The sequence below is a fragment of the Miniopterus schreibersii genome, assembly GCF_964146895.1.
Source record: "Miniopterus schreibersii genome assembly, chromosome: 2".
Classification (NCBI taxonomy): domain Eukaryota; kingdom Metazoa; phylum Chordata; class Mammalia; order Chiroptera; family Miniopteridae; genus Miniopterus; species Miniopterus schreibersii.
Window position 1 is genome coordinate 26,314,504 of NC_138102.1, and position 25,169 is coordinate 26,339,672.

General features: G+C 37.4%; 1 protein-coding gene across 2 annotated transcripts in view; it reads left to right on the top strand.

The window, feature by feature from the left end:
• The window catches only part of TUBGCP3 (tubulin gamma complex component 3), a 76,481-nt gene extending 51,601 nt beyond the window's left edge, over positions 1–24,880 (top strand). For both annotated transcript variants that reach the window (XM_081127993.1, XM_081127994.1), the window contains exons 17-22: positions 2,175–2,310; positions 9,747–9,835; positions 9,963–10,094; positions 14,885–15,025; positions 21,021–21,137; positions 23,509–24,880. In XM_081127993.1, the coding sequence (XP_080984119.1) occupies positions 2,175–2,310; positions 9,747–9,835; positions 9,963–10,094; positions 14,885–15,025; positions 21,021–21,137; positions 23,509–23,667 (774 nt within the window). In that variant the 3' untranslated portion in view covers positions 23,668–24,880. The remainder of the gene's footprint in view (positions 1–2,174; positions 2,311–9,746; positions 9,836–9,962; positions 10,095–14,884; positions 15,026–21,020; positions 21,138–23,508) is intronic.
• Positions 24,881–25,169: the final 289 nt, after the last annotated feature.

A 25,169-nucleotide genomic window follows, 5' to 3' on the forward strand; every position in this document is an offset into this window, starting at 1 on the left:
TTGCCGTTCCAGTCTTAGGGTTAGTTTATGTCCTGGGTTGGTATATTTTCAGCTAAATGGCTTTACCTATAGCCATATTATTGCTCAATTGCAGGTATTCAGACTAATGTTAGAAATTGAAATAATTTTTAACTATCAAGAGATTAAATTATATGCAGTTGTATACGGAAGTTACAAGAAAGATAAAAAGAAGACTATTGCATTTAAAAGTATAATTTGAGTCAAATTTTGGGAGAAAATGGATTTTCTACTTTTTCCCTGTTAAATTTATCATATTATCTATTCCTTTTCTATTCTCATTAATTGAGATTGTCATTTTTGTACAGAATTTAGTTATAATAGATATGTCTTATATTAGTTATATAATTATGTCTTATATAACACATAATTTTAGCTCCTTATTAACTCTTCGAAGAAGGATGTGGAAAGATTATCTTTAATCTTCTCTTTCTGACAGTGGGCAGGATAAAATCCAGTTATTTCTGTCATTGATCTCTAGGGTGTTAGATGAGATGTCAGAAGCTTATTTGTTTAATTTTATCTGAACTTGATTTTATAGTAGGCGATGAACTGAAAGAACATCTACATAGCAAGACTAATATGTGGAGGATGTTTTCCCCTATGTAAATGCAGTGGAATGTGGATTGTTACTAAACTAAATTTTTGTAAATCCAGTCACGTTAAATGTACTCTGGGAGCTTCATACTTACAGGAACCTTGTAAGATATTTGTATAGCAAAGAATCCTTAATTTATTTGTAAAATTGTTTCATTTAAGTAAGTGTAAGAATGTTAATAGTGTAAGTAGCACAGCAGAATGGATAATCTCCAAAACATTCATAGTTGGCGTTGGAGTCCCTTCAAACCAGCTCCGAATCACTCCTGATTAGACATGTATTGAGCACTTACCAGATACTGGCACAAAAATGCATACAGAAGGATAAACAGGTCGTCCTTGTAACTGGTGAAAAGTGCCAAGAATATATGAAATAAGACAAGGTAAAACATTCTACAATTAAGTGCTAAAATTGTAAGGGTTAAGCAGTAAATGTTCTAAGTGTCTGAAGAGGGAAATTGGTGAGACCAGGAAAAGGTGTGGCCTTTGTCTTTGAGAGACAGGTGGGATTTGGGCAAAAGAGAATGATGGACTAGGTCATAGGACAGTAATGTGAATCAAGGCCTAAGGGCATGAACAAACCAAGCTGAGCTTCAGCGTGAGAAGCAGACTCCAGGAGCAGAGCACATGCTCCTGAATGCCCCGCCTAGACCTGCTGCTGAGTGCACAGGCCCTACTTGGACCAGTTATTTTCAGTAACAAATGTAAATGGGTTCTCTGTAAACCAGGTCACGTTAAATGTGCTGGAAGCATTAGAAAGGAATGAAAACGTGCCCATGTCTGTGCTGCACACACATGTGTGTCAGAAAAGTGTTTGGCTGAAATCTGCAGAAAACTCTGTTACCTTTATGCATCGGACAAACTTACAATAGAAAATTATTTATGGCTTATCTGACATTCAAATTTAACTGGGTTTCCTGTGATTTTATTTGCTAAATCTGGCCACCATAGGAGGAGGGTGGGCATAGAGAGCAGGCTTGGCCCCATCCGTACCCACAGGGCTCACTATGGTTGTGAAGCTGCTATTTGCAGTGAAATGGTCTTCAAAAGCAATGAATGAGTACATGTGTTGAAATAACCTGGATGGCCTGTTTTCAGGCTAGAGATTCTTCTAGGCCCTCCTTCCATGAGAATCACCACTCTCACATATCCTTCAGGTTGGTGGGGGTAGAAAACACTGCTATGCATTTGGACTTGTGACGATTCCACATTTTAGACTAGGATTAGGCTAGGTTTAAAAATCCCCCAGCACCACTTACTAGCTTTGTGACCTTAGGCCTCTCTTTCCCCATCTGTAAAATTGGCATAACAGTATTTACCTTGTATTATTGTGAGTTTACTTAGCATACTGCTTGGCACATAAATAACCAGTGTAGTTGTTACATATGACACTTTCCTAAAATGTACCATATTAGTTGCTTACATACTTCTTAGAATCTATTAGAGTTGATTGTGTGTTCTCTGTTTTTTTGTTAAAAAAGAAAAAATTATTGAGACCTGTACTGGGAGAATTTTTATGTCACAGAATACTATCAACCTGTCTTCTATGTTTTCTTTAGGTGTTTACTCGAGAATGTATGAGCCACTACCTAAGAGTGTTTAACTTTCTTTGGCGGGCTAAGCGGATGGAGTATATCCTTACAGACATACGAAAGGGGCATATGTGCAATGCGAAGCTCCTGAGGAATATGCCAGGTAAACCTCCATCAGAAGGCGGTCGGATGAACTGCGTGTCCCAGCCTGTTTCATGCTTACCAGTAGCCTCACACTCTGTGGTGTCCAGCAGCATAGCACAAATGAAAGTATACTTAAATGTAATTGAACTGAAAAGTGATTTGTTATTGTGCTTTTGGATTTGACTTCTGTGATAAGGCTTGTTTGTAATATTGCTTATCTTGACCTCATTGCAAATCAGAAAAAAATAATTGAGTCAAGTTAGATTTTTTTTTTTAGACCATAACATTTATTTTAGGATCACATTTGTTTCTCACCACAGTGCTCATATAGGTACTTTAATTTAAAAAAAAATTACTTTTAAGGAAAGAAAGCTGTTTAATAAATCACTGGCTCACTTGAAACTCAGTGTTTTCATTAAAGTCTGTTTGGAAATTTCTTTAATGTTTTGTTTTGGTTCATAAACCAGGAGGTGGACATATTTTATAATATTATTTTACAAGTAAAAGCTATAGTAAAAATTCTGAAGTTAGATAGCCAGAGTTTATTTTAATGTTATAAATATTGAATGATTTCAATTATTAGTAATTTTGAAATCTTTATATTGAATTTGGTCAAAGCCTTTGAGACAATATTTCAATAAGTATGTCTCTAAAGAAGAACTAAACTATTATACTCTTAATCATTTAATTGCTGAAAGTAATTATTTAAAAAGGAGCAGTTGTTTGAAGAAAGACGTTGGTGATCTCTGCTTGCTTCCTAGGTCAAGGCTGGTTCTTGAGCAGTTCCCACAGTTCCAGAATAATGGCGTCCCAGAAGGCTGGGGTCTAGAGGGTACCTTTTGTGTGTTGACATGTGGAATTGGCAGTTTTTACTGAGTGCCCATGTTTTCTGTATTCGCAGGTCTTTTCCAAAGGATCATGATACTCATGCTCTTGTCCTAGCTTCCTCTAGACTCATTTTATAGAAAATTAATTGTAGAGATCCTCTGAAAATAGCTGAGAAGGAAGTGAGGGGGACATTTTCTTTTAAATAATGGTTGTGAACTGTAATGCCTTCAACATTTACTTTCTAGTAAATGTGGGTTGACTAGCATGTGGGTGCCTCTTGACAGGAGGCAGGAGGAGGAATCAGTTGTGGAGAGAACCTCTCACTGTCTTCCACTCTGCATTGTTGACTCTTTCCCATTATCTCATGAGCCTCTCTTGTGGTGTGCCATAGGATTACCCACTTATTTCCCTGGGTGTACACCCGCTGGTTATTCAGTTTACGTGCAACGGCCCTTCTCTGCATTTTTAAAAATACTGTTGAGTAGAGCAGTTCTTAGCTATAACTTCTCTGTGTCAGCATCTTATTGTCTGGTTTAGATCAATTTAATGTGATGCAAATACTCTGTTATTGTATCACTCTTCTTTCAAAATAAGCATCAGTATTTTGTTTAGCCCTGGGAAATCTGAACTCTATAACAATTTTAAATACTAGCTGGTTTTGGTACATTTTTCTGATTTGAATATCAGCTTAGCAATGTCTATATGAATTTGCTTTTCTCTTGTATTGAATAATCTGCCATGAGCTTTGTTTTCTACCTGAAGATAACACATTTGTTTGATCAATTTGCTGTCTATGGGGAAATACGTATTTTATCTTTTATAAAATGAATAACTTTAATTTTACTTTATCCTATTATATAGAGTTTAGTTTCAGCTTCTTTCATAACCCTTTTTCCCTATCATTAAAGCTTCTATCCTGGCCAGGGAGGCTCAGTGGTCAAGTCGTCTGCTACACCAAAAGGTTGCTCGCTCGATTCCCTGTCAGGGCCCACCAGCATCAGGCTGTGACCTCAAGCTGCTTTTCTAATCTTCTGCCTCAGTTTCCTCATTTGGGGAATGGGGATGATGATAGCACTCACCTCCTAGGGTTATCAGGATTACATTTGTGTGAAGGACTTGGACCAGTGCTGCCTCAGGAGAGCACCCTGTGTACAGTTGTTTCTACTTGTCTGGTGATACAGTGGACAGATGGGAGGACTGTAACCATGATTCAAGATACTGAACACAGGAGCTCTAGAGAATCCAGGTTCTTACCAATGACCTTTGAATCCTTAGCCTTGAGAAATAAATCAGATGGGTAATTTGATGAAGTCACTTTTTTTTGTTTTGTTAATCCTCACCTGAGGATATTTTTTTATTGATTTTCTTTTTAGAGAGAGTGGGGGGGGGGGGCGCGGAACATCAATGTGAGAGAGACACATCAATTGTTTGCCTCTCACATGCACCCCAACCGGGGCTGGGGATCAAACCTGCGACCCTTCAGTGCATGTGCCAACACTCTAACCACTGAGCCACACCTGCCAGGGCTGAAGTCACTTTTTTTTTCAAATATATTATCTTTATTGTTGAAAGTATTACAGATGTTCCCCCTTCTCCCCCCATTGATCCCCTCCACCCCGGTCCTACCCCCTCCCCAAGCCTTTACCGCACTATTGTCTGTGACCATGGGTTATGCATATACGCATATAAGTTCTTTGTTTACTTTTAAATACGGTAGCACCAGTTATAAATACAGGTTGAAGGAGATGATTGTGAATTTGTGAAGAAAATATTTTAGGGTATATTAAAACAACAAGCTTTTATAATTTTTAACAACACTCCACTGTTTATGGAGCATCTCCACATGAGCAGGTGCTTCTGAGTGAAGATGCCGAAACCGCATGGTCAAGTCCTTTAAGAGCCATTTGTGTTTTTAAATCAAAGTTGAAGTTCTTTCAACAACCTTTAGAGGGCAGTAAAGAATTACAAATGAGTCTGATACATAGATCTTAAATTAAAGGAAAGAATGGTCATTCTTTATGTTGTGTATAAAACCGTCTACTGTTAAGTTAGCCTAGTGGGAGATGTACTGTATTTATGTATTTATTGGACCGCAGTGCAAATGTTGCTTTGCTTTTGGGATTCTTAGAATTTATATAGTTATTTATGAGTCAACTATAAAAACAGAAGTACTTATATTTTAACTTTGTTTTAAATGTATTTTCAAGGTGCTGGGTAAAGAGACTCAAAGGGTGTTTCAGGTTTAATTTGTTAAGTTGTACTTTTTAGGAATTAAAGGACCATATTATACCTTGTGACTTTAACCTGCTTATAAATTAGATTCATAGTCAGTGAGAAATTTCAAAATGCAGCATGTAGTGTTTGATTTCTCGCATGGGGAAGAGAAAGAATTGTAGTGTTACAGGGATTTCATACTTTTATTATGTGGATTGTTTTATCAGATTTCTTTCCACCAGGCAGTGTCCTCATAGCAGCAGCCATAGGTCTCTTCTTTCTCAGAGGCTTTATTTTAGGAAAGTGCCATTAAGATGCTGTTCTCATTTTAGACACAAGAAAAGATGATTTTTCAAGAAAGAAAACATATTATTTGGTAGTACTTTAAGACTATAAGAGAAAAGAACACATATTTTAACATTGTTGTTAAATTTGCCTTGGGCATGGAAACCTTTTGAAAAGGATGTGAATTTAAATAGTCAATCTGTATAAATAATCATCTATTTAAATAGATGAATGCAGACTCTCCTCTTTAATTTCGAGGCTCTAAGTCACTCAAATGCCATTCACGGATATGACAAACCAAGGTGCCTGTGGTCAAGAAGTTTATTGCCTATTAGGGCAAGATGTACATTTAAACAAGAACTTATAATACACTGTGATAAGTTGTTTGACATGAAAAGACCAGATGCTATAGGAATACAAAAAGCAGACACCTGACAGATGTGAGTAGGATAAAAAAGGCTTCCCAAAGGCAGTGACATTCAAGTTGGCATCTAGACAGGAGTATGTTTAGTCAAGGGAAGACTGTGGGAGTGGGGAATTGGGCAGTGGCTTGTCAGAATAGCATTTTCAGAAAGGGGGTGAGGAGGAGGGGGCAGGAGAGCGACCTAAGCAGAGACCTTGAAGGCTGTTAGTTTGACTTTAATGGCAGTAGGAGCCATTGAAGGGTTTATACTGAGGCCTGACATGCTTGGATTTGTGTTTTCCGAAAACTCCTCTGGCATCACTCAGAAAATTGGATACACAGGGTGAGAATAGAGGTCCGCAGACCAATCAGTTGTAATAATGTGTGAGGGACAGCGTTGGCCTTGGTGAACTCAGCAACTCTGGGGTTGGAGAGAGAGGATGAATTTGAGAGATACGGGAAGCAGGACTTGGTGCTTCTGTGTGCGGAGGTAAGGAGGGGAAGACTGGGCCTCTGATTTGTGGAGCGAGTGGGTGATGGTGTCATTCATCAGGCCAGGGAGTACTGGAGGAGGGGCACATTTAGGGGTAATGCTTCCATTTCAGATACATTAATTTGAGTTGTTTTTAAGGATATATGGTACACATCTGGTTAGATTGACCTGAAGCCCAAGACAGATTAAGCTAGAGATAAAGACTATAGACGTAATTAACTTAGATGATACTTGAAGCCATGGAATTAATGAGGTAGCCTAGAAATAGAGCGAGAGGAAAAAAGGTTGTGGAGTAAAGAGAGGTGTAACAGGACTTCCTAAGGGAGATGAGGAACAGCCAGAAAGAGGGGCAGAGGACTGGGAGAAAGTAGTTCCTCTGAAACCAAGGAGAGAATTTCAAGGAGGAGGGAAGGTGAAATATGGCCACAGCTGCAAGAAACCAACTAAGGCTGAAAACTGTCCTGTCATTTGAGGGTGACTCTGGCCAGGGCTGATCAGTAGTGCTCATTCTGCGGTGAGAGGGAAGACAATGGGCAGCGGTCTCTCATGCACAAAACTCAGGGCTGCAGAGTTTTGTTTGTTTAAAGGGTAGTTTAAAATGCTTATGGGAAGAAGGAAGTAGAGGTTGACGAATCCTGGAAGGAAAGGAAGAGAAGAGGACATGTAGAGTGCAGAGGTGGGCTGGGATTAGTGTTAGAGCTGTGCTACTGCTGCTGTGAGTGTGTGTGGGCTGGTGCCAGAGGGTGGAGGGGTTCCTACGTGATGGCCGCTTTTCCTCATGACCTAGGAGGGAGAATGGAGGGAGGGTGGTGGATGAGAGATTTCAGGATAGCGAGAGCTAAAGCATTTTAGGTTGACACCAACATTGCATGATGATGCTTTTGGTAAATATTTTTGTTTTATGGTCATTCAGTTGCATTGTCATTTCCAAATGCATGTGACATTAAAGACTCTATACACTCTAGTAAATCAGAGATTATAAACAGAATTAATGAATTAATCACTACATGTCAATTTATCAAACTGTCTTAATGCCAGAAAAAAATTTCTGGTTTGCAAAGGAGGTAAAAAATGAAATGTAAAAATGTTAGTAAAAATGTACAGCCTGCTTCTAAAAACCAATGCATTAAGTATCTAAGTACTGTTGGTTTGACTGTTGGTGTGACTCCAGTGACACAACTGTAGAGGAGACCCCCAAGAAATAGAGACAAAAAGGAACAATAAAAACTTGAGTTTTCATGGAATTGAGCCCTTTCATTGTGCATGGAAAATTGACTTGGAGCTAGATGGTGGGAAGTACCCACAAAATTTTTTCTTATGTTTCTGTAGTAAGTATAGGGTCCCCCAGAGATAGCACTGAGAGCAGTCTAGTTAACATTTTCATTAAGTCACCTATCAGGAGTATGTGAAGAAATCTATAGTTTTGTCAGTGATGTTAAACTTTCTCTGATAGAAAAATGTCAAGATGGGTAGGTGCAAACTGCAGAGCTGTTCACAAGGCTGGAAAATAAGTTGTCGGCATTCACTGTGGATATGTGCAAAGCAGTGCATTTTAGGAAATATTCAGAGTGCACTTGAGGATAGATTCAGAGACATTGGATATCACAGTGAGACCTGAGTGTCATTATGTTTGATTGATTTGTAAACAAATTACTCATTTTCCCTATGAAAAAGTCCATCGGAGTTCTGTAATAAAATTATGAACATTAAAAAAAAAACTTCTGTAAATGATATCTAGACTTATATAAGTTTGTCACAGTACAAAGAAATTAAATCACACCCTAGAAAGATTGTGAGGACCAGTATGTGCTGTGCATGCCTGCACTCATGCTGAATGTTTTAAATATGCACAGATAGTGCTCCAGGTGAGACTGCCTGGCTCCAGGGGGAAGATCCAGTTCTGTCATCCCAGCTCTGGGCTATAACCCAAGATTGAAATGGTAGTAACTATTGAAATGGTAGTTACTCCCTGAGAAGCTTACTTACAGCATAATATGGATGAATATCACTTAAAACAGCATTTTATTATGCTCTTTACATTGAAAAGCAGTTTTGGTTAAATAGGCTATGAGTATTATATTAGAAATCTTAGCCCCATTTGATAGTTTTAGTAAAAGGAAAAAAAAGTACGTTCTCCATTCTAGGCTTACAAATGAAATGTGAAGCTTATAGCCTGTTCTTCAGGAAGCTCTTTACCATCTATGTGGGTTACAGATTCCTGATGGTGCGGGAGACATCAGGTGTATTTGGAGCACGTGCTGATCTTTTGAGGCGGCCGTATACTGTTTCTTCACTGGCCAAATAGCATATGTCACACTAGGCCCGCATAGCCCCACAGTGCTACCTAATTCTCCACTTTCAGAAAGGAGCATTTTTAAAGTTTATATTGTGACTCTTATTTTTTTCACACCTGTCTATATATTTTACTTCCACATTACTCTCTGAAGAAGGGACAAGAATGATTTTTCTAACAGCTGCATGCAGCAACAAATGATTTATCCAGGTAGCTAATTAAAGGCATTTGGAGTGGCAACAAGAACTTGTCAAGTCTGACCCTTATTAAAACCTCTTTGTAGTCCTTCCTCTGATGGACCCATCTCTGATTGAACCCTCGTGTACAGTGGTGGCCCATCATACTCTGGTAGAGTCTTTGAACAAAAACATTAGGTGCTCCGTTGTGACCTTCAAGCCTTTTGATGGTTTTATAATCTCGTAAAGAATAGAAGCAGAGTACTGCTCAGGCTCACCTCCCTCCAAGGTTCATGTTTCTCTCAGGTGACAAGGTCATATTCGGGTCCTTAAGGAAATGTCACTTTTGTCTCCAAATAGCTAGGGAATAGTAAATGTTTCATGCACAGTAGGCAGACTAATTGTAAAGAAGCCATAAAATTGAGCTTGCATTTATTCAAGATATTGCAGCATTATAAGATAAAATTTTTCTATTTAATTTTCAAATACATTTATTTTGTTTCATGCCATTCTTTATTAGGTCCTTATATTCTGTAAAGTAATATAATGCTCCTTGAATAGATAGCTAAATCCTTTTTTAGCTTGAACAGCACAGACATTGACTATGAAAGGGTTTTTTGTTTTAAAGGGTCAGGAGTTAAAGCTAGTGATTTTTATTTTTTTTTTAAAGCTATATCGCAGATACGCAGGAGGGAGAGCATGGTGTTGCTTTTCAGTGCGTTTCCCTGTGGTGTCTAACATCAGCTCTTTGACTCTCTTGCAGAGTTCTCTGGGGTGCTGCATCACTGTCACATTCTGGCATCTGAGATGGTCCATTTCATTCATCAGATGCAGTATTACATTACATTTGAGGTACCTTCGAATCATTTGTTGATTTTAGTTTAAATAAGTCATGTCTTATGTCTTTGTGTGGTGTTATATATGAAAGATACTGTACTAGGAAGGACTTAACCCTAAGTTTTCTGTCATTGTTTCTCAGGTGCTCGAATGTTCTTGGGATGAACTTTGGAACAAAGTGCAGCAGGCCCAAGATTTGGACCACATCATTGCGGCACATGAGGTGTTCTTGGATACTATCATCTCCCGGTGTCTGCTGGACACTGACTCCAGAGTAAGGCTGCTGTGTGGCTTAGGAACAAGAAACAGAAATGATCATAGTCTCCTTTTCTTGGGTTTCTGTCAAATGGAGAATCTTAGAAATTGCCTGATGCCCATATTAGTAGTGATTAAGGCAGTTTTATTTATTAATAGTTTAATGTTTAAGGTGCATGTTTCTGAACAGAATTGGAACAGTAGTGCTGGAACAAGAATGTGCTCTAAAGTGGATGTGAAAATGGTAAAGAATTGTAATGCCCATTCATTTCCTAGGTGCAATAATATCCTCTGTGGTTCAGAAGAGAAACACTAATCATGAGTGATGGTGGCTTTGGTTTGTGGAGGGATAATACCTGAATAAAGTAAACCCACCAACAAAACAAAACAAGCCAAACAATAACCTGTCTGAAAGTCCAGAAGAACAGGGCCCTCCAGGCTACATGCTCATTTTCTTTTCTTTTAATATATCTTTATTGATTTCAGAGAGAGGAAAGGAGAGGGGGAGAGAGAGAGAGAAACATCAATGATGAGAGAGTCATTCATCGGCTGCCTCCTGCACGCCCCCGACTGGGGATCGAGCCCGCAATCCAGGCATGTGCCCTGACCGGGAATCGAACCCCGATCGTATGGATCCTAGGTCGACGCTCAACCGCGGAGCCACTCCCAGCTGGACTACATGCTCATTTTCTTAATCTGGCATAACGGTCTTCTCTATGTTTTGCCTTCAGTGTGTCAGCATCTGGCTGCCTGAGTTAGAAAATAGGCTGTTTGTCTAGATAAACTAAGCATTTCTAGGGCCCCACACTCTTTTGCTAACATTCCTTTCCCTTAGACTCCTGTTCTGAAGGTTGCATGTTCTGTGTAGCAAGTCTTCCAGGAGTTTTGATTTTAGATGCGGGGAAACAAGGAACACCTTGCTTACACGTGAACAAATATATTGTGAAATAGGAGGCAAAATTTCAAGTGCATTTGACATTAATTGTGCAACTTCAGAGAAATTTCAGGCTGGTAGAGGGCTGCTTCCTATTAAACCTCCCCTGTCTTTAAGGGTTTTATGGGAAATGCATAGCTTGAAAGGGCTTCATTTTGTCTAAATTTTTAGTATATCCAGGTTAGCCAACTATGGCTGGGAAAACATATTTTGATAAAGAATTATTGATTATATGTGTAAAAAGTTTGCTCAGGTCAAAGATGGTCCTATATAGAATGCTTTATAAATGTATTGAAATAAAGGCATAAATGCAATTTAAAATACTTTGAATGTAGTTAGTAATTTAAGAAATACACATCTCAAACCTTTTAGTGTCTATTGCTGTTGTTAAACCTTGTCTTTTTTAGGCTGAGATCATAGAAGTTGGAGTTTTCTATGAATTGTGTCTGTTGACATATTTATTTTTCACCATCTTCACACACTATCGGATAAGTTGATGTAGCAACAGATAGGACATTATTCCTGGACTCAAGGTGTACACTGTCATGTGCATCCCAAGTGTCCTGGTTGGACAGCACAGGGGCTCTGCAGGCAGATGGATTGAGGTCTCAGTCCCACGTCATAGCTTTTGACCTCAGTGTTCTCATGTTTTAAAAGGGCATGATACTTGTCTCTATTCCATAGATTTATGAGAATTAAATTATGTAATTCACTTAAACTGCTTATTATATGGTACCTGGCACATAAGTGTTAGTTGTTAACTGTTTTTAAATTATTAAAAGTCATCTTGTGCGTGTGTATGTTGTAGAGATTTATGATTGTTAGATTTATTGCTTTTCAGAAAACGTGAACTACTGAGAATTATATCCACACTGAAATCAAATCTAACTGGTAAATGAGCACGCATGCAACTGATAACGTAGGAGTTTTAACCAACTTACATCCGTGAATATTCTGTATGGAACAAATTAAATAGTCACACTTCTTGCCTCTTGATCTGAACAGAATGCAAGGGGAGAAAATATTTTTGCCTGTAATACTATTTTCTTGTGGTAATGGAATGTTTACATGTGAGTTGGTCCCAACTAACTTCACTGAAGAGTCGTTGTGTTAAAGGCTTAATAATCATTTCTGAAATGATCCCTTGCTGATGGTTTTACTTTTAATTTGATAGTTTGTTTAAAATAATTACTAAAGGAATTTTTTTTTAAATATATTTTTATTGATTTCAGAGACAGGAAGGGAGTTAGGGAGAGAGAGATAGAACCATCAATGATGAGAGAAAGTCATTGATCAGCTGCCTCTTGCGCAGCTCCTACTGGGGATTGAGCCTGCAACCCGAGCATGTGCCCTGACTGGGAATCGAACCATGATCCCCATGGCTTATTGGTTGATGATCAGCCTCTGAGCCACACCTGCTGATTTTTGTTTTTTAAGAAACTCAATATACAGTGGTGAGCAAAAGTAGGTTTACACTTGTGAACACACAAGTTTATTCTTGTATTATTATTTATTATTGTATTATTTATTTGTATTACAACTGTAAACCTATTTTTGCCCACCCCTGTATAAAATACTGAAACGATCTGTTATTGACATAAATTAAGTAAATTTTTATATCACTAATTAAGAAAAACAAGGCTGTTTCATACACATACAGCTGTAGGTGTTTGTGTACATTTTTGTAATTTTTATTTGTGCATTATTGAGAAAAATCCCGAGTCACGCCATAAATTGTTGCAAACTGACATCACCACAGAACACACTTTTGCAGTTCCTGTGTATGAACAAATTGCTAACAGAAGCCCCTATTGCACCCTGAGCTGGAAGCAAACAGCAGTAAACTACCTTGCAGGTTAATTAATTGCTCCAAAATTAATATTTATTTCACTACAATAAAGAAACAAATTAGAGGAAATAAATCATTATTAAAAACAAAATATTTTACCATCTTCATATTTTGTTTTGCCTTTAAAAAATAAAAATAAAATATGATTCCTCCAAGAGAACAAACAACTTTTAAGGTAAGCACAGTGTTTACTGTCTGAATCTGAGTTGCCCGGCCAGCGGAGCAGTGGTACATGGTCGGGTCCTTCTATCAACCCAATCAAGTCTGCATGGTTGTTGTTTCCCACAAATCCATTGTGGCAAGTTACCAAGAACATGAACTGTTCATTTCGCAATATCTGAGTTCTCTTTAATCAGCTTCTGTAAGTATTTAGCAAATACTAATTTCAGTTTTGTTTTACTTAAGCTTCAGACATTAGCTCAACCGTTAGTAAATGAAATGTGAACCCAAGTATTACTGTTGCTTCACAACGGGAAATGTTTTAGCAGGTAGAGCTCACAGCCACCAGAAGATGGTGATGGGAATGGTATTGCAGATCTCTTCTTTAACTCTAAAATTGTTTTCAACAGCAGAGTTAATCCAAACTTTATTGTATCTTCCCATCCGTGAACTTGGAGTTCTCTCGAGTTCTATAGGTTTCCTTTATGCTTCTCCCATAAACATCTTGTAAATCTTCTTTTGAATTATTGCTACATTTGTGGAATTTGGCTGGTCTATAGGAATGCTATTCTTTACTTTGATCTTTGATCTTTTATCAATTTTTTTATTCCATTATTTTCTAGATCCTGTTTTAGTCAAGGAAAAACAGTTTTGTTTCTTTCCACAGGTTGTGCCTTCTGCTGCTTTTCTTGCCTTAGGGTACTAGCTTAGGTTGCTAGGAACACCAGTGGGACTCCTTATCTTATTGCCACATTAAAGAGCTGCTTTACTGTTTCACCATTGACAGTGAGCTTGCGAAGACATCTGATAGGACCTTTGTCAAATTAAGGTCCTAGTTTGTTTAGGTGTTTTATATAAATCATGAGTGGGCATTAAACTTTAAAACATGGTTTTTTCTCCCTGCACTATTGACATTATCTTTTTCCTTCTAAAATTGTTAATTTAAAAAAAAAAATCTGAGATGGCAGGGGGTAGAGTTAATCTATCAGTTTATCGTCACTTGTGGCACTTTGTTGTCATCAGTCCATAAAAGAGCATAATGTTTGTTGGATTTGCCCTTTTAACCCTTCCTCACTGTTGGCACCCGTGTCGTCGTGTTTGCTATTTTGCATGGATATAGTTTTTATTTACATAAATGATTTTGTGCTGTAGATCTCATTCTGTTTCCATCTTTCTGTGCTGCCCTAGGAGAAAGAATAACTAAGATATGGTAGCTGTATACTGAACAACACTGTGCAGCACATAAGCAATGAACTAGAGAAATGTGCTGCGGAATGGATGTGTTTTCAAAACATTTAGAGTCCTCCCCAACCCCAGGGTCGAACAACCTTTTCATTCCTGGTATAAAATATATCCGTTTCTTAAAAACCTTGCTGAATTAAAAAAAAAAAAAATTTATTAGGAATTTCTTATAGTTTCGATGTTTGTTTTTGGTGTAAGTTACCAAACCAAACCAAACCATACCAAAAACAAGTACCTTCCATTTCTTTCCTTTCTAAACTGTGGAATAGTCCAACTCCTGACTCAACCACTTACTACTAGTTTTGACACTTGGGGCAGCACTTCTAGTTTGTAAGGTTTTTGTGAGGATTGGGTTTTTTTGCATAGAGAGCTTGGGGTATGTCTTACTGCTCTTGCTATGGTGATACAGGATTACAGGGTTTTGCCAGGACCTGGTATACTGCTGCTGTGTAGTAGGTGTTCAATAAATGCTGGGTAATGAATGAATGAACAACTAAAGAGCATTTTGAGACTGTGAGTTGGTACCTTGTTTTATAGTATCTTATTACAGTTACCAATATTTTATTTGAAAAACTTAGTAAGTATGTTGGTGGTGTATTCATAAGAAAATGTCTTATCTCTTTAGGCACTTTTAAACCAACTTAGAGCTGTGTTTGATCAAATCATTGAACTTCAGAATACTCAAGATGCAATATACAGAGCTGCCCTGGAAGAATTGCAGAGACGATTACAGTTTGAAGAGAAAAAGAAACAGCGTGAAGCTGAGGTATGGTTTTTATACTAGTGGATTTGTCAGTTTAAATAATGAACATATTGCCATTATAATAAAAAATACAACAGTTTCACGCTGAAATGTTCCTAAAGCTGAGACTGTTTTAAAGGGAGTAGTTACCATCACTATCATCATGTTTTAAAAAATAAAGAACAATTTTCAGGAGAATCACAAATCTCTTGCCACTTTTCATTAGTGTGTGTCGAGATGCTGGTATGTGTGTATTGGTACCCTCTCCGAGTGGTACCCGACTCTGCATTGCTTTGTATTTGAAGCTCGTGGATACATTTATACATATGGGAGCCAAATTTCCGCATGTATGGCTATTTTCAGTGACCTCACTAAAGTATTTTATGTCCTCCATGACCTTGAATTATGAAGATTATTGAGCAAGTTTGGCTCTTTATAAGATTTCTTGTATTTGGTATAATTTGTATAATCTTTTTCAAGATGTTTATTCTTGGGATAGTGACAGACAATTTTTTCAGTTAATACATTTTAATTAGTTTTATTTTTTAGTATTCCCTTAAAGTTAGTGATAGAAGATCATATTTGGCTTGAAAAATTTACAACTTAGAGCACAAATTGTTTCTTTTGGCTATTTTAGAAACAGAAGTACTTGCTTCGTTTGTGTTGCCAGGAGTGGTTGTCTGTAATTATGAAACATCAGAGTTTGCACACGCAGAGAGGCATGCCTAACCGCCAGACAGAGGTTCAGCTCCAACTCTAACTTACGGGCTTTGTGCCATGTGGTGACTTGACTCCTCTAAGAAGTAGTTTCCTTTTTGTAAAATAGGAATGAGTTACTTATTTACATGTGGTAATATGTCAGTTATTTAGCATTTAATAAGTATTCAATAAATGCTAGCCACTGCTGCGATTTTTAAAACTGCCTACATGCTCCAGAGAATTTTCCCTTCTGGAGAATTAATAAACTATGTAAATCTACAAAAATCAGTCCTTAGGATTTTTACACTCAGATAATAGTATGGTGGCCAGGTGTGTGGGAGTAGGTGATTCTCTCTCCAGACTGTTAACCATCAGAGCTGGAGCGGAACAAGCTCTACATAATTCAGGTTTATTCAGTGTATTTTATTCAGATATGCTTAGGGATACGGCAGGAGATCTAAAAGCTGAAACCATTCCTGAGAAATTATTTAAATTCAGTGGGCAAAATAATTTTTGAAGCAGTCATTTAGACGTGAGGTCCACTGAAGTTTTAAAGAGATTACGCAAGAAGACATACCAGGATTTTAGAACCCTGAGTGCGGAGTGTGATAAGTCCTGAGTCTGATGGACGTTGGTTCTGCCTGCTTCACTCTCAGTATTTTGTCTTTTTCCCCCCTCATGCTGCTGTCAGCAGGGCAAAGAGTTCCCTGAGTCCACTTTTCTCCTCAGAACTCCTACATTTACAATGATGTTTTAAATTCAAGTTTGGGATTAAAGCATTTTCTTTTTATATCTTATACATTGGAAATCTTGGTTTCTAACATTAGCATGCTCAGTTATATGCTATCTGACAACACTAATGCCCTCCCCCCAAACGCACGCAACACATCTCCAAACACACACAACACATCTATACACACAATTCTCTCAGAACAAGAATCCCGTTACTACCACTAACAATGTAGCGCCAGTATAGTTCCTGAACAGTATGTCCACTAGGTGTGCACGTCAGATTCCATGTTGTAATGCCTCTTGAAATAGTTACTTCTATAAGGTTATTCCACAAACTCAATACACAGGTTAATTGCTTTTATTTTTTTCTTTTAATTTTTAGGGATAGCTTTTATTTATAAAACAAAATTGAATTTAATTGTGTAAAATAGTTAACCTGGTTCTAAAGTCAAACCTACAAAACAAAGCATTTAGACAAGTCTGGTTTTGGTGCTCTCTGCTCGATACTTGTCTCTGTCACGAGCATGGGTGTAAAAGCCCAAACAGAATATCGCCAAGCTGCGATATATCAAAGGATAGGATGGCACAAACAAGTTTCAGTTCATTTCAAGAATACAAAGCTTTTTCATCATTCCAATAAAAATATTGTAATTCACCACATTTACAAACTAAAGAAAAATTATAATCATTTGAATAGATGGAGAACATTATTTAATACCAAGTAAAATCTGATAAAAGGTTTGTCTGAAAAATCTATAGCAAAGCATACTTAATGGTGTAGGAATGAGACACAGTGCCGTCATCACTTTATTTAGCATCGCACTGGTGGTTCAGCCAGTGTTATGCAAAATGAAATAAGGAAAAGCTTTTTTTTTTTTGGCGGGGGGGGGAGGGCAAAAGTCATGGTTGTGGATATAGAAAATACAAAGTAATCATTAGATAAATTACTAGAATTAATAGGTCAACTTACCAAGGTAGCAGGAACAAGGTCAATATGCAAAACCCAAGAGCATTTGACTGCAAAAATCGATTGTATTTCTTCCTATCAGCAGCAAACAAAATGAAATTTTAAAAGAAATACCATTAAATGAACATTAAAATGTAATAAAATATATGCAAGACCTCCCTACAGAAAACTATAAAACAGGATTTGGCAACCTAAGGTTTGCAGCCAAATTTGGTCTTTCATCTGTTTAGATAGTTTTATTGGGATAGTTGGGCCTACTCATTTACATATTGCCTGTAGTTGTTTTTGTGCTGTAGCAGTAGGATTGAGTGCAACAAAAGCCATGTGGCCCCTAAACCCTAAAATATTTGCTCTCTGGCCCTTTACAAAAATAGCTTACTGACTGACCACTGTGTCACTGAGTGATTTTATGGGGACTCTAAATAAATATGTGAATGTATCAAGTTCATGAATTAGAGAACTAATATATATTGTAGATTTAGTGCAATCCCACTTCTAATCCCAGCTTTTTTTTATTTTGGTAGAAAATGATAAGCTAATTCTAAAACTTATGTGGAAATACATAGGGCCTAACATAGTAAAGATAATATTGAACAAGAACAAAATTAGAGGATATACATTTGTAATTGAGTATACATATATACTCAAGACTTAAAATAAAATTGCAGTAATTAATGGTTTGGGCTCAAGAAAGGACAAATCATTGGAGCAGAGTAACGTTCAGAAACAGCCCCACACAATTAAGGACCATGACTTCCTGACAGCGGTGGCCCTGGGAACAGTGGGGAGTGCATAATCAATAAGTGGTGTTAGGTAAATGTCTTGATCCTACCTTGCCCACACAAAACTACTATGAGTTGGGTTGTAAGTCTGAACATGAAAGGGAAAATGCTAACGCTTTCAGAAGGTAATGTAAAGAATAACTATAAAAGAAATGCAAGATTAATCATTATGCTGCAATTAGTAATGTCTGTTTATCAGAGACCCCTTAACATGAAAAAACAAGCCTTATGGAATGGGAGGAGATATCTATATACACATAAGTGACAGCTTATCCAGCTGTATAAAGAGCTTATATAAATCAGTAAGATAACCCTGTTGGAAATAGGCCTTAAGTTTATAAAAAGGTACTCACTCTCATTAACATCAGGTAAGTAAAGATTAAATAGACAACAGCAAGTGTTGGTGAGGATATGAAAAGTGAGAATTGCCAGATCTTGCTGGTAGAGGTGAGTTTGTGTAGCCACTTTGGAATACTATTTGGCAGTTGACTAAAGCTAAGTTTAGGAACACTCTGACCCAGCATGTTCACTCTTAGTGTATACTCAGCAGGAATGCATTCTCAGATACCTCAAGCATCATTCCTCATAGCTACAGGGGCGGGCAAAGTATGTTTACAGTTGTTCATATGGAAAATAATACAATAAGTAATAAATAATAATATAAGGATAAACTGTGTTTCACATACAACTGTAAACCTACTTTTGCCCACCCCATAATATGAGTTTTATGAAGGTATAGTTAGTAATAAAGGTAACCATTAGAACAAAAATATAAATCTTTCAGGTTATCAGAAGAAACACAGACCATATAATAAAATATTTCCACCTTCAGGTAAACCAGAAAGCATATTATAACTATGACAACAATACTAAGACTAGGCATATCCATCCTATCAATAAAGGTGGTAGGTTAAACCCACCGAGTAAAAGAAAAGGGCTGTCAGTAATAGGCATTGTTTGGCTGGGCCGTCTGTGTGAGTGGACTAGATTGCCCGTTGCTGAGGGTGGCTTGTTAGAGGACTGAAGGGCTCATTGGGCAGACCTGCTAGTTGGGAAGTTCTGATCTAGAAGAGATACTCAGGACAGAGTGACCATAGAAAGAATGAAAACATGCAAGGTGTCCTAAGCAAGTTAAATTATTTGAAGGAAAGCAGGTAGCACTTTGGGGTACAAACCAATAAACAGGACCAAGGATACCTTGTGATGACAAAAGGTGCAAGTCACAATGAAGATTGAAACACAAAGTAGGAGATACCAAAAGAAATGGATCAAAGCACATGCATGTTAGAAGTGTCATCAGCTTCTCTTAGACCGTGAAAGCTCAAGTGCACCTAAATAAGTAGGACATCATTATGAAAATCCATAATCCTCAATGCTTATATTAATAGAATAACAGTAAGTAAACTAAACACCCACTATAGACATTAGAAAAGCAGCAGTAAAATAAACCTAAAGAAGGCCAGAGGAAATATTTAGTAATGGCCAGAGCAAAAATTAATGAAATAGAAAGCAGTAAAAAGAGGTGAATAAAATCCAAGAACTTGCTCTTTCTGGGGGCCCAGGGGGAGGTGGGGGAAAAAAGCTATTCACTAACCTAAAGGTAATGGGAGGAGAAAGCACAAATATGTAGAACAAGTGAGAAAAAACCATCTACAATTTTCTCAGTTCTATGGAAATAAACCTACATGCCTGAAGGAAGTTAATGATTTTCTAGAGATTTCCAAAATTGACCCCAGAAGAGAAAACAAACTCTAAACAGAACAACTACTAAACAAGGTATAAAGTTGTTGAGTAGCTCTGCCACCTAAAAAGTACAGGGTTGGACAGCACTGAGAAGCCTGTGAGACCTGTCAGCAGTGATGGACTCCAGTGCTCTGTAAGTTGTTCTAGCACAGGAAAGGAAAGTCTCCCAGTTCTGTTTATGAAGCATTGAAAGTCTCCCAGTTCTGTTTATGAAGTTGATACCAAACAAAAAAAGAAAGATCAAATCTGGATTATAAATATCGATAGAAAAAACCTTACATAAAAAAAAGAAAAAAAGATCATAAAACCTTACATAAAAAAAACAAAAAAAGAAAGATCAAATCTGGATTATAAATATCGATAGAAAAAACCTTACATAAAATATTAGTGGAAAATACTTAATAGAATATTAAAAGAATAATTTCCCAAGACTGGGTTTATTTCAGGAGTGCCAGAGTTTGGGAAATCTGTTAATGTAATTCACTATGTCAGTCGATGAAAAGAACCCTTTGATAATTTCTTTCCGTGCTGACTGAAAAGGTATTTGGTCAAATTCACCTTTGATTGAGAACAACAGTCTTTTAAAAATAAAGTAGATGTCTGTACCTCCAGTACAAAAAAATACATCATGCTTAGGGGAAACAGTAAAAAGCATTCCCGTTAAAATCAAGAGTTAATGCAAGGTTTAAGAGGTGCCAGTCTTTGGCCTATCTGGCTCCACTTTTATGTATACCTTCTGCACTAAAAACACGCAAAATGATGGAAGGATACAGGCTGTTTATTGCAGCATTGTTAGAGCAAAAGACTTATGACTAGTTATCTAAATTGTTACATGTTATAAAGTGTAACGCTATAGTTATTTAAAACAATGAGGGAGTTCTGTTTACTCAGATGTATTGGTTTCCAAAGTTCATTATTAATTGGGAAAAAAAAGTAAGCTAGAGAGCAATTTAATCGGAAAATTATCATGAAAGTTCTTAGTAGTACAGAGGGACGTAGAAAGCATATGTCCCCTGCTCCTGACACTTCTTCTCAGCCCCACTCTAACAGTTTCTTCCATCCAGATTTTAATTTAATTTGGGACTTCTGACTCTAGGGCCAGTGGGGAGTGACGGCAGCCGAGGAGGAAGAGGAGAACACGAGGATTCAAGAATTTCAAGAATCTATACCAAAAATGTGCTCCCAGTTGCGAATATTGACACATTTCTACCAGGTACATTCCGAATAACATGCTGTCCAAATCACCTTGCTCATTTTCTGTAATTGACAGTTGGCTGTCAAAATGATTAAAAAATAATTATTTCAGTCACTGTAGTTGTGAGTAGCACCCACAGTGGTTCCCAGCCTTGGCCGTGACCCTTCCCAGAGATTCTGACCTGAGTGCTCTGTGGTGCGGCCAGGTCTGAGAACTGCCTGGGATGGTTCTAGTGCTGGCAGTGGTGGGGACAGCTCTGGGAAGACCAGCGTGCATCTGTGCAGCTCAGACTTCTTTGTGAGCCCTGGAGAGAAGTGCAGAGGGAGATATGTCAGGATCGTAAGTGCAAGAAACTGCTTGTGTGAGAAGCTGAGTTGCCAGGGCAGCCAGGGGTTAAGCTCAGGGAGAACAGGTGTGAAGTGCTGATGAGGGAAGCTGATCCACAGAGCCCATATTTTTATTTTGTGAGTTTGGTTTCCAATATCATCTGTTTCTCAATGTGATTTTCATGTTGGAAATACAGATGAAAAGATTTGTATGAAGAATTTTTCCATTTGGTTGCTAATAACTAATTAGAAAGACAAATCCAACTTTTAAAAATTATGTTTTTGTGTGCTATTATAGTCGTGGTTCAAAACTTAAAATGAAACACCACCGCACCGTGCCATAGGCATATAGTGTGTTTCCTGGGATACTCAGGTTTTAATTTTATATTTTTCTTGTACATATCTAAGAGGGAAATATGTGCCTTTTGCAAGTGGTCTTACTCTTCTAACATGGGCCTACTACTGCATTTTGTTGAAAACATGTTTCAGAAATGGTGGAAAAGACTGGTTTATGTTCAGTGCAGAAGGTACTTTGATAATTAAATGCCTTCTTGGCCCTGTGTTGTACATATAGTATGTTTTCATAGTTATAAAAATGGATTTCTAACGATTAGTTCCATACTGTTAATTAAGATATTTGTATAGCTGCAAAGGAATAGTATATAACTTAAAAATGTGTCCACCTGCTCATTTCTAAAAGAGACAGTGATGATTCACATTTTCCTAATAGAGTTAGTACATTTTTAAAAAATGTAATCTTAATCAGTATAATCCTATTTTATCCCTATTACACTCTTAATCTTCTCTGCAAATCATTACAAGACTTCCTTAACAGAAAAAAAGTCCTTTTCTTTCTCTTTGTATAGGTCTGAAATGTTAGGCCATTAACAGCCCTATGAATAACCGCCAGAGCCTCAAACCTGTAGAAAGAAATATTCCTCAGATTTCCTTGTAGTGAGCTTCACACATCATCATATTTCATCACTCAGGAAGTCACTATCTATACAGTTTTAAATAATTTTTATTTTTCAATTACAGATGACATACAATATTATGTTAGTTTCAGGTGTACAGCGTAGTGATTAGACATTTATATTTTTAACAATATAATTCCTTAGGAACTTTCTTGTAAGTCTGTCACTTGGAAAGACAAAGTGATATCCACACACATGCACCTGTATGCTTGCTCAAATATAAAATTATTTTGTATGATATATATGAGCCTCCACAGGCAAGGAGAGGGAAAGTGGCAGCCGTTAGAGTTTGGGAAGGTTTAACAAGTATGGGGGTGTTTCAGTGACTTTTTATCTGCAGATAAGAACTCTCCTAAACCTGAAAGTATGGAGACGAACAACACTTACCTTGAACAGATAAATAAATATCTGCCGGCTGTGCCACAGGCTGTGGAACCTGATGGGATGGAGTTCATACTTACCAAGTAGCTCCTTCAACCCTAATGGAAGCAGTCAGTCATTTTGTCCTATAGTCTGAGTAAACTCTGACATACGTCGTTATCTTTACAGAGCCCCCTTGGTAAGGAGGTGATACAGGCGCACTCTGCCCCACCCTTTAGGGTGGTGACTGCAAAAGGCGTTGGGGCCCTAAAAATAGAGCTTAGAGTGTGCATCCATTTTTTATGTTCCCAGCTTGTGTTCCCAGCAGGGCTTTGGGATTAAGTACTCTTATGACTCATGAAAGATGAGATGTGTAACACTGAGTTTTTAAGATAAAAATAATGAGAGGTTTTAACATCAGTTGCTTCGCTGTTTTGATTTTCTTACAGAACTTAGGGCAAAATGGAAAAATCTGTTGGCCAGTTCTTTTCTATAAAATTTATTGGTTGCTAATTTGTATTTGTAAAAATGAGCATCTTTTCCTAATGTGCGTCCCATTAGGTGGGTCAACTGTAGGGTTCCAGAGCAGTTCTCATCACCCAGCACCATCGTGGGTGTTTGTGTTTGGAAGGGAAAAATAACGTCAAATGGGATTCAAGTGGAGTGGGGCATGTTTTGTGGACAGTTCCTTTCTGAAACAAATATTTTACTCTTCCTGTTTCCTTTTAGGGGATTGTGCAGCAGTTTTTGGTGTTGCTGATGACCAGTTCTGATGAAAGTCTCCGGTTTCTTAGCTTCAGGTTGGACTTCAATGAGCATTATAAAGCCAGAGAGCCAAGACTCCGCGTGTCCCTGGGCACCAGAGGGCGGCGCAGTTCCCACACCTGAACTTTCCTACCGTCTCAGGGAGCTGCACATGCTGTTAATTGCGTTGACATGACATTCACATTTAAATCCTCAAGGCAACTGGCATGCTGCGGGCACCACCACTCCTGCCCACAAATACTTCAGTGTTGCAATGGCATGGCGTCTGGTAGAATCAAAGTCATGTTTTTATACATTGGAGTGGGAGATATTTGTGATAGCACTAAATTAAATAGGCTGGTTTGCACTATTCACATTTATTTTTTAAAGTCTTCATATTTAAAAGATAACCACACTTTGTTGAGGCTTCTTAAGCTCTCCATGATATAATTTATATTTGTCACTTTTTAAAAAAATCACAGTTTCTTTTAGAGAAAATTAGGTCAATGGATATTAATCAGTTAAGATGGTAATGTCACTGGTATTTTTTTAACATCCTCTTTAGAGGCAATTTTTGTTCATATAATCAAATTAAACCTAAACAAAATGTCCCTACTAAGAAAATATATAGAGCATTTTATTTTGTTTCTTAGTGTTGTAAAATATTAACCTCTATAAGAACCTTTATATCTTTGTGCATTTACACATGTTTCTTCTTTTCAAAGTTTACATTTTTTATATTTAATTTACTCTTTCCCATAACTGCTAAAGTAGTGTAGAAAAAAAAGTAAGAGTGATGTGGAACAAAAACATCCTTAAAACCAGTTTTTTTAAACCATCAGTGAAGCAGTGTGTAAATATGGATGACTAGAAGGTTAATGAAGTGTTTTATTTTCAAAATTCTAATAAGCATTGGGAAGAAATTGACTTGAATAATGAAGATTTCCTTTTTCCTTGCCTATTTTTTCATTGTAAATATTTATATACCGCTGACCAGATGTTGGAGGGAAATGTTTTTGTAAAATGTCATATCAAGTCACATAAATCTGCCTTTATTATGTTGCTTAAGTGAAAACTTAGGAAATTAAAAGCAATTATCTTTCACATGTATTGGTTCTCTCTTGAGTAGTCTATGGAGACACAGCCCACTTGCCAGGTTTGGGGGACAGGAGTTGACAGAATTGGATTTAATGTGTTTCAGTATATGAATTATTTAATCAATGAAACCAAGAAATCAGACCATGTGTAACTTTCAGGGTAGAGCCAAAGGGAATACCACCCGATCAGTGCTCACATGATACAGGTGGCCTTTCATATCCATGAGTTCTGCATCTGCAGATTCAACAAACCACAGATCAAAAATATCGAAAATTAAAAAAAGTTAGGTTGATGTGCACTTAGGCCCATGTGGTTGTGTCTGTACTGAACACATACAGACTTTTTCCCTTGTCATTCCCTAAATAATACAGTATAATTACATAACATTTATATTATGTGTTATAAGTAATCTAGAGATGATTTAAAGTGTACAGAGGATATGCGTAGGTTATATGCAAATACTTTGCCATTTTATAAAAGTGATTTGCGCATCCTTGGATTTGAGTGTGGGTGCGGGGTTCTGGAACCAATCTCCCAAGATACCTAGG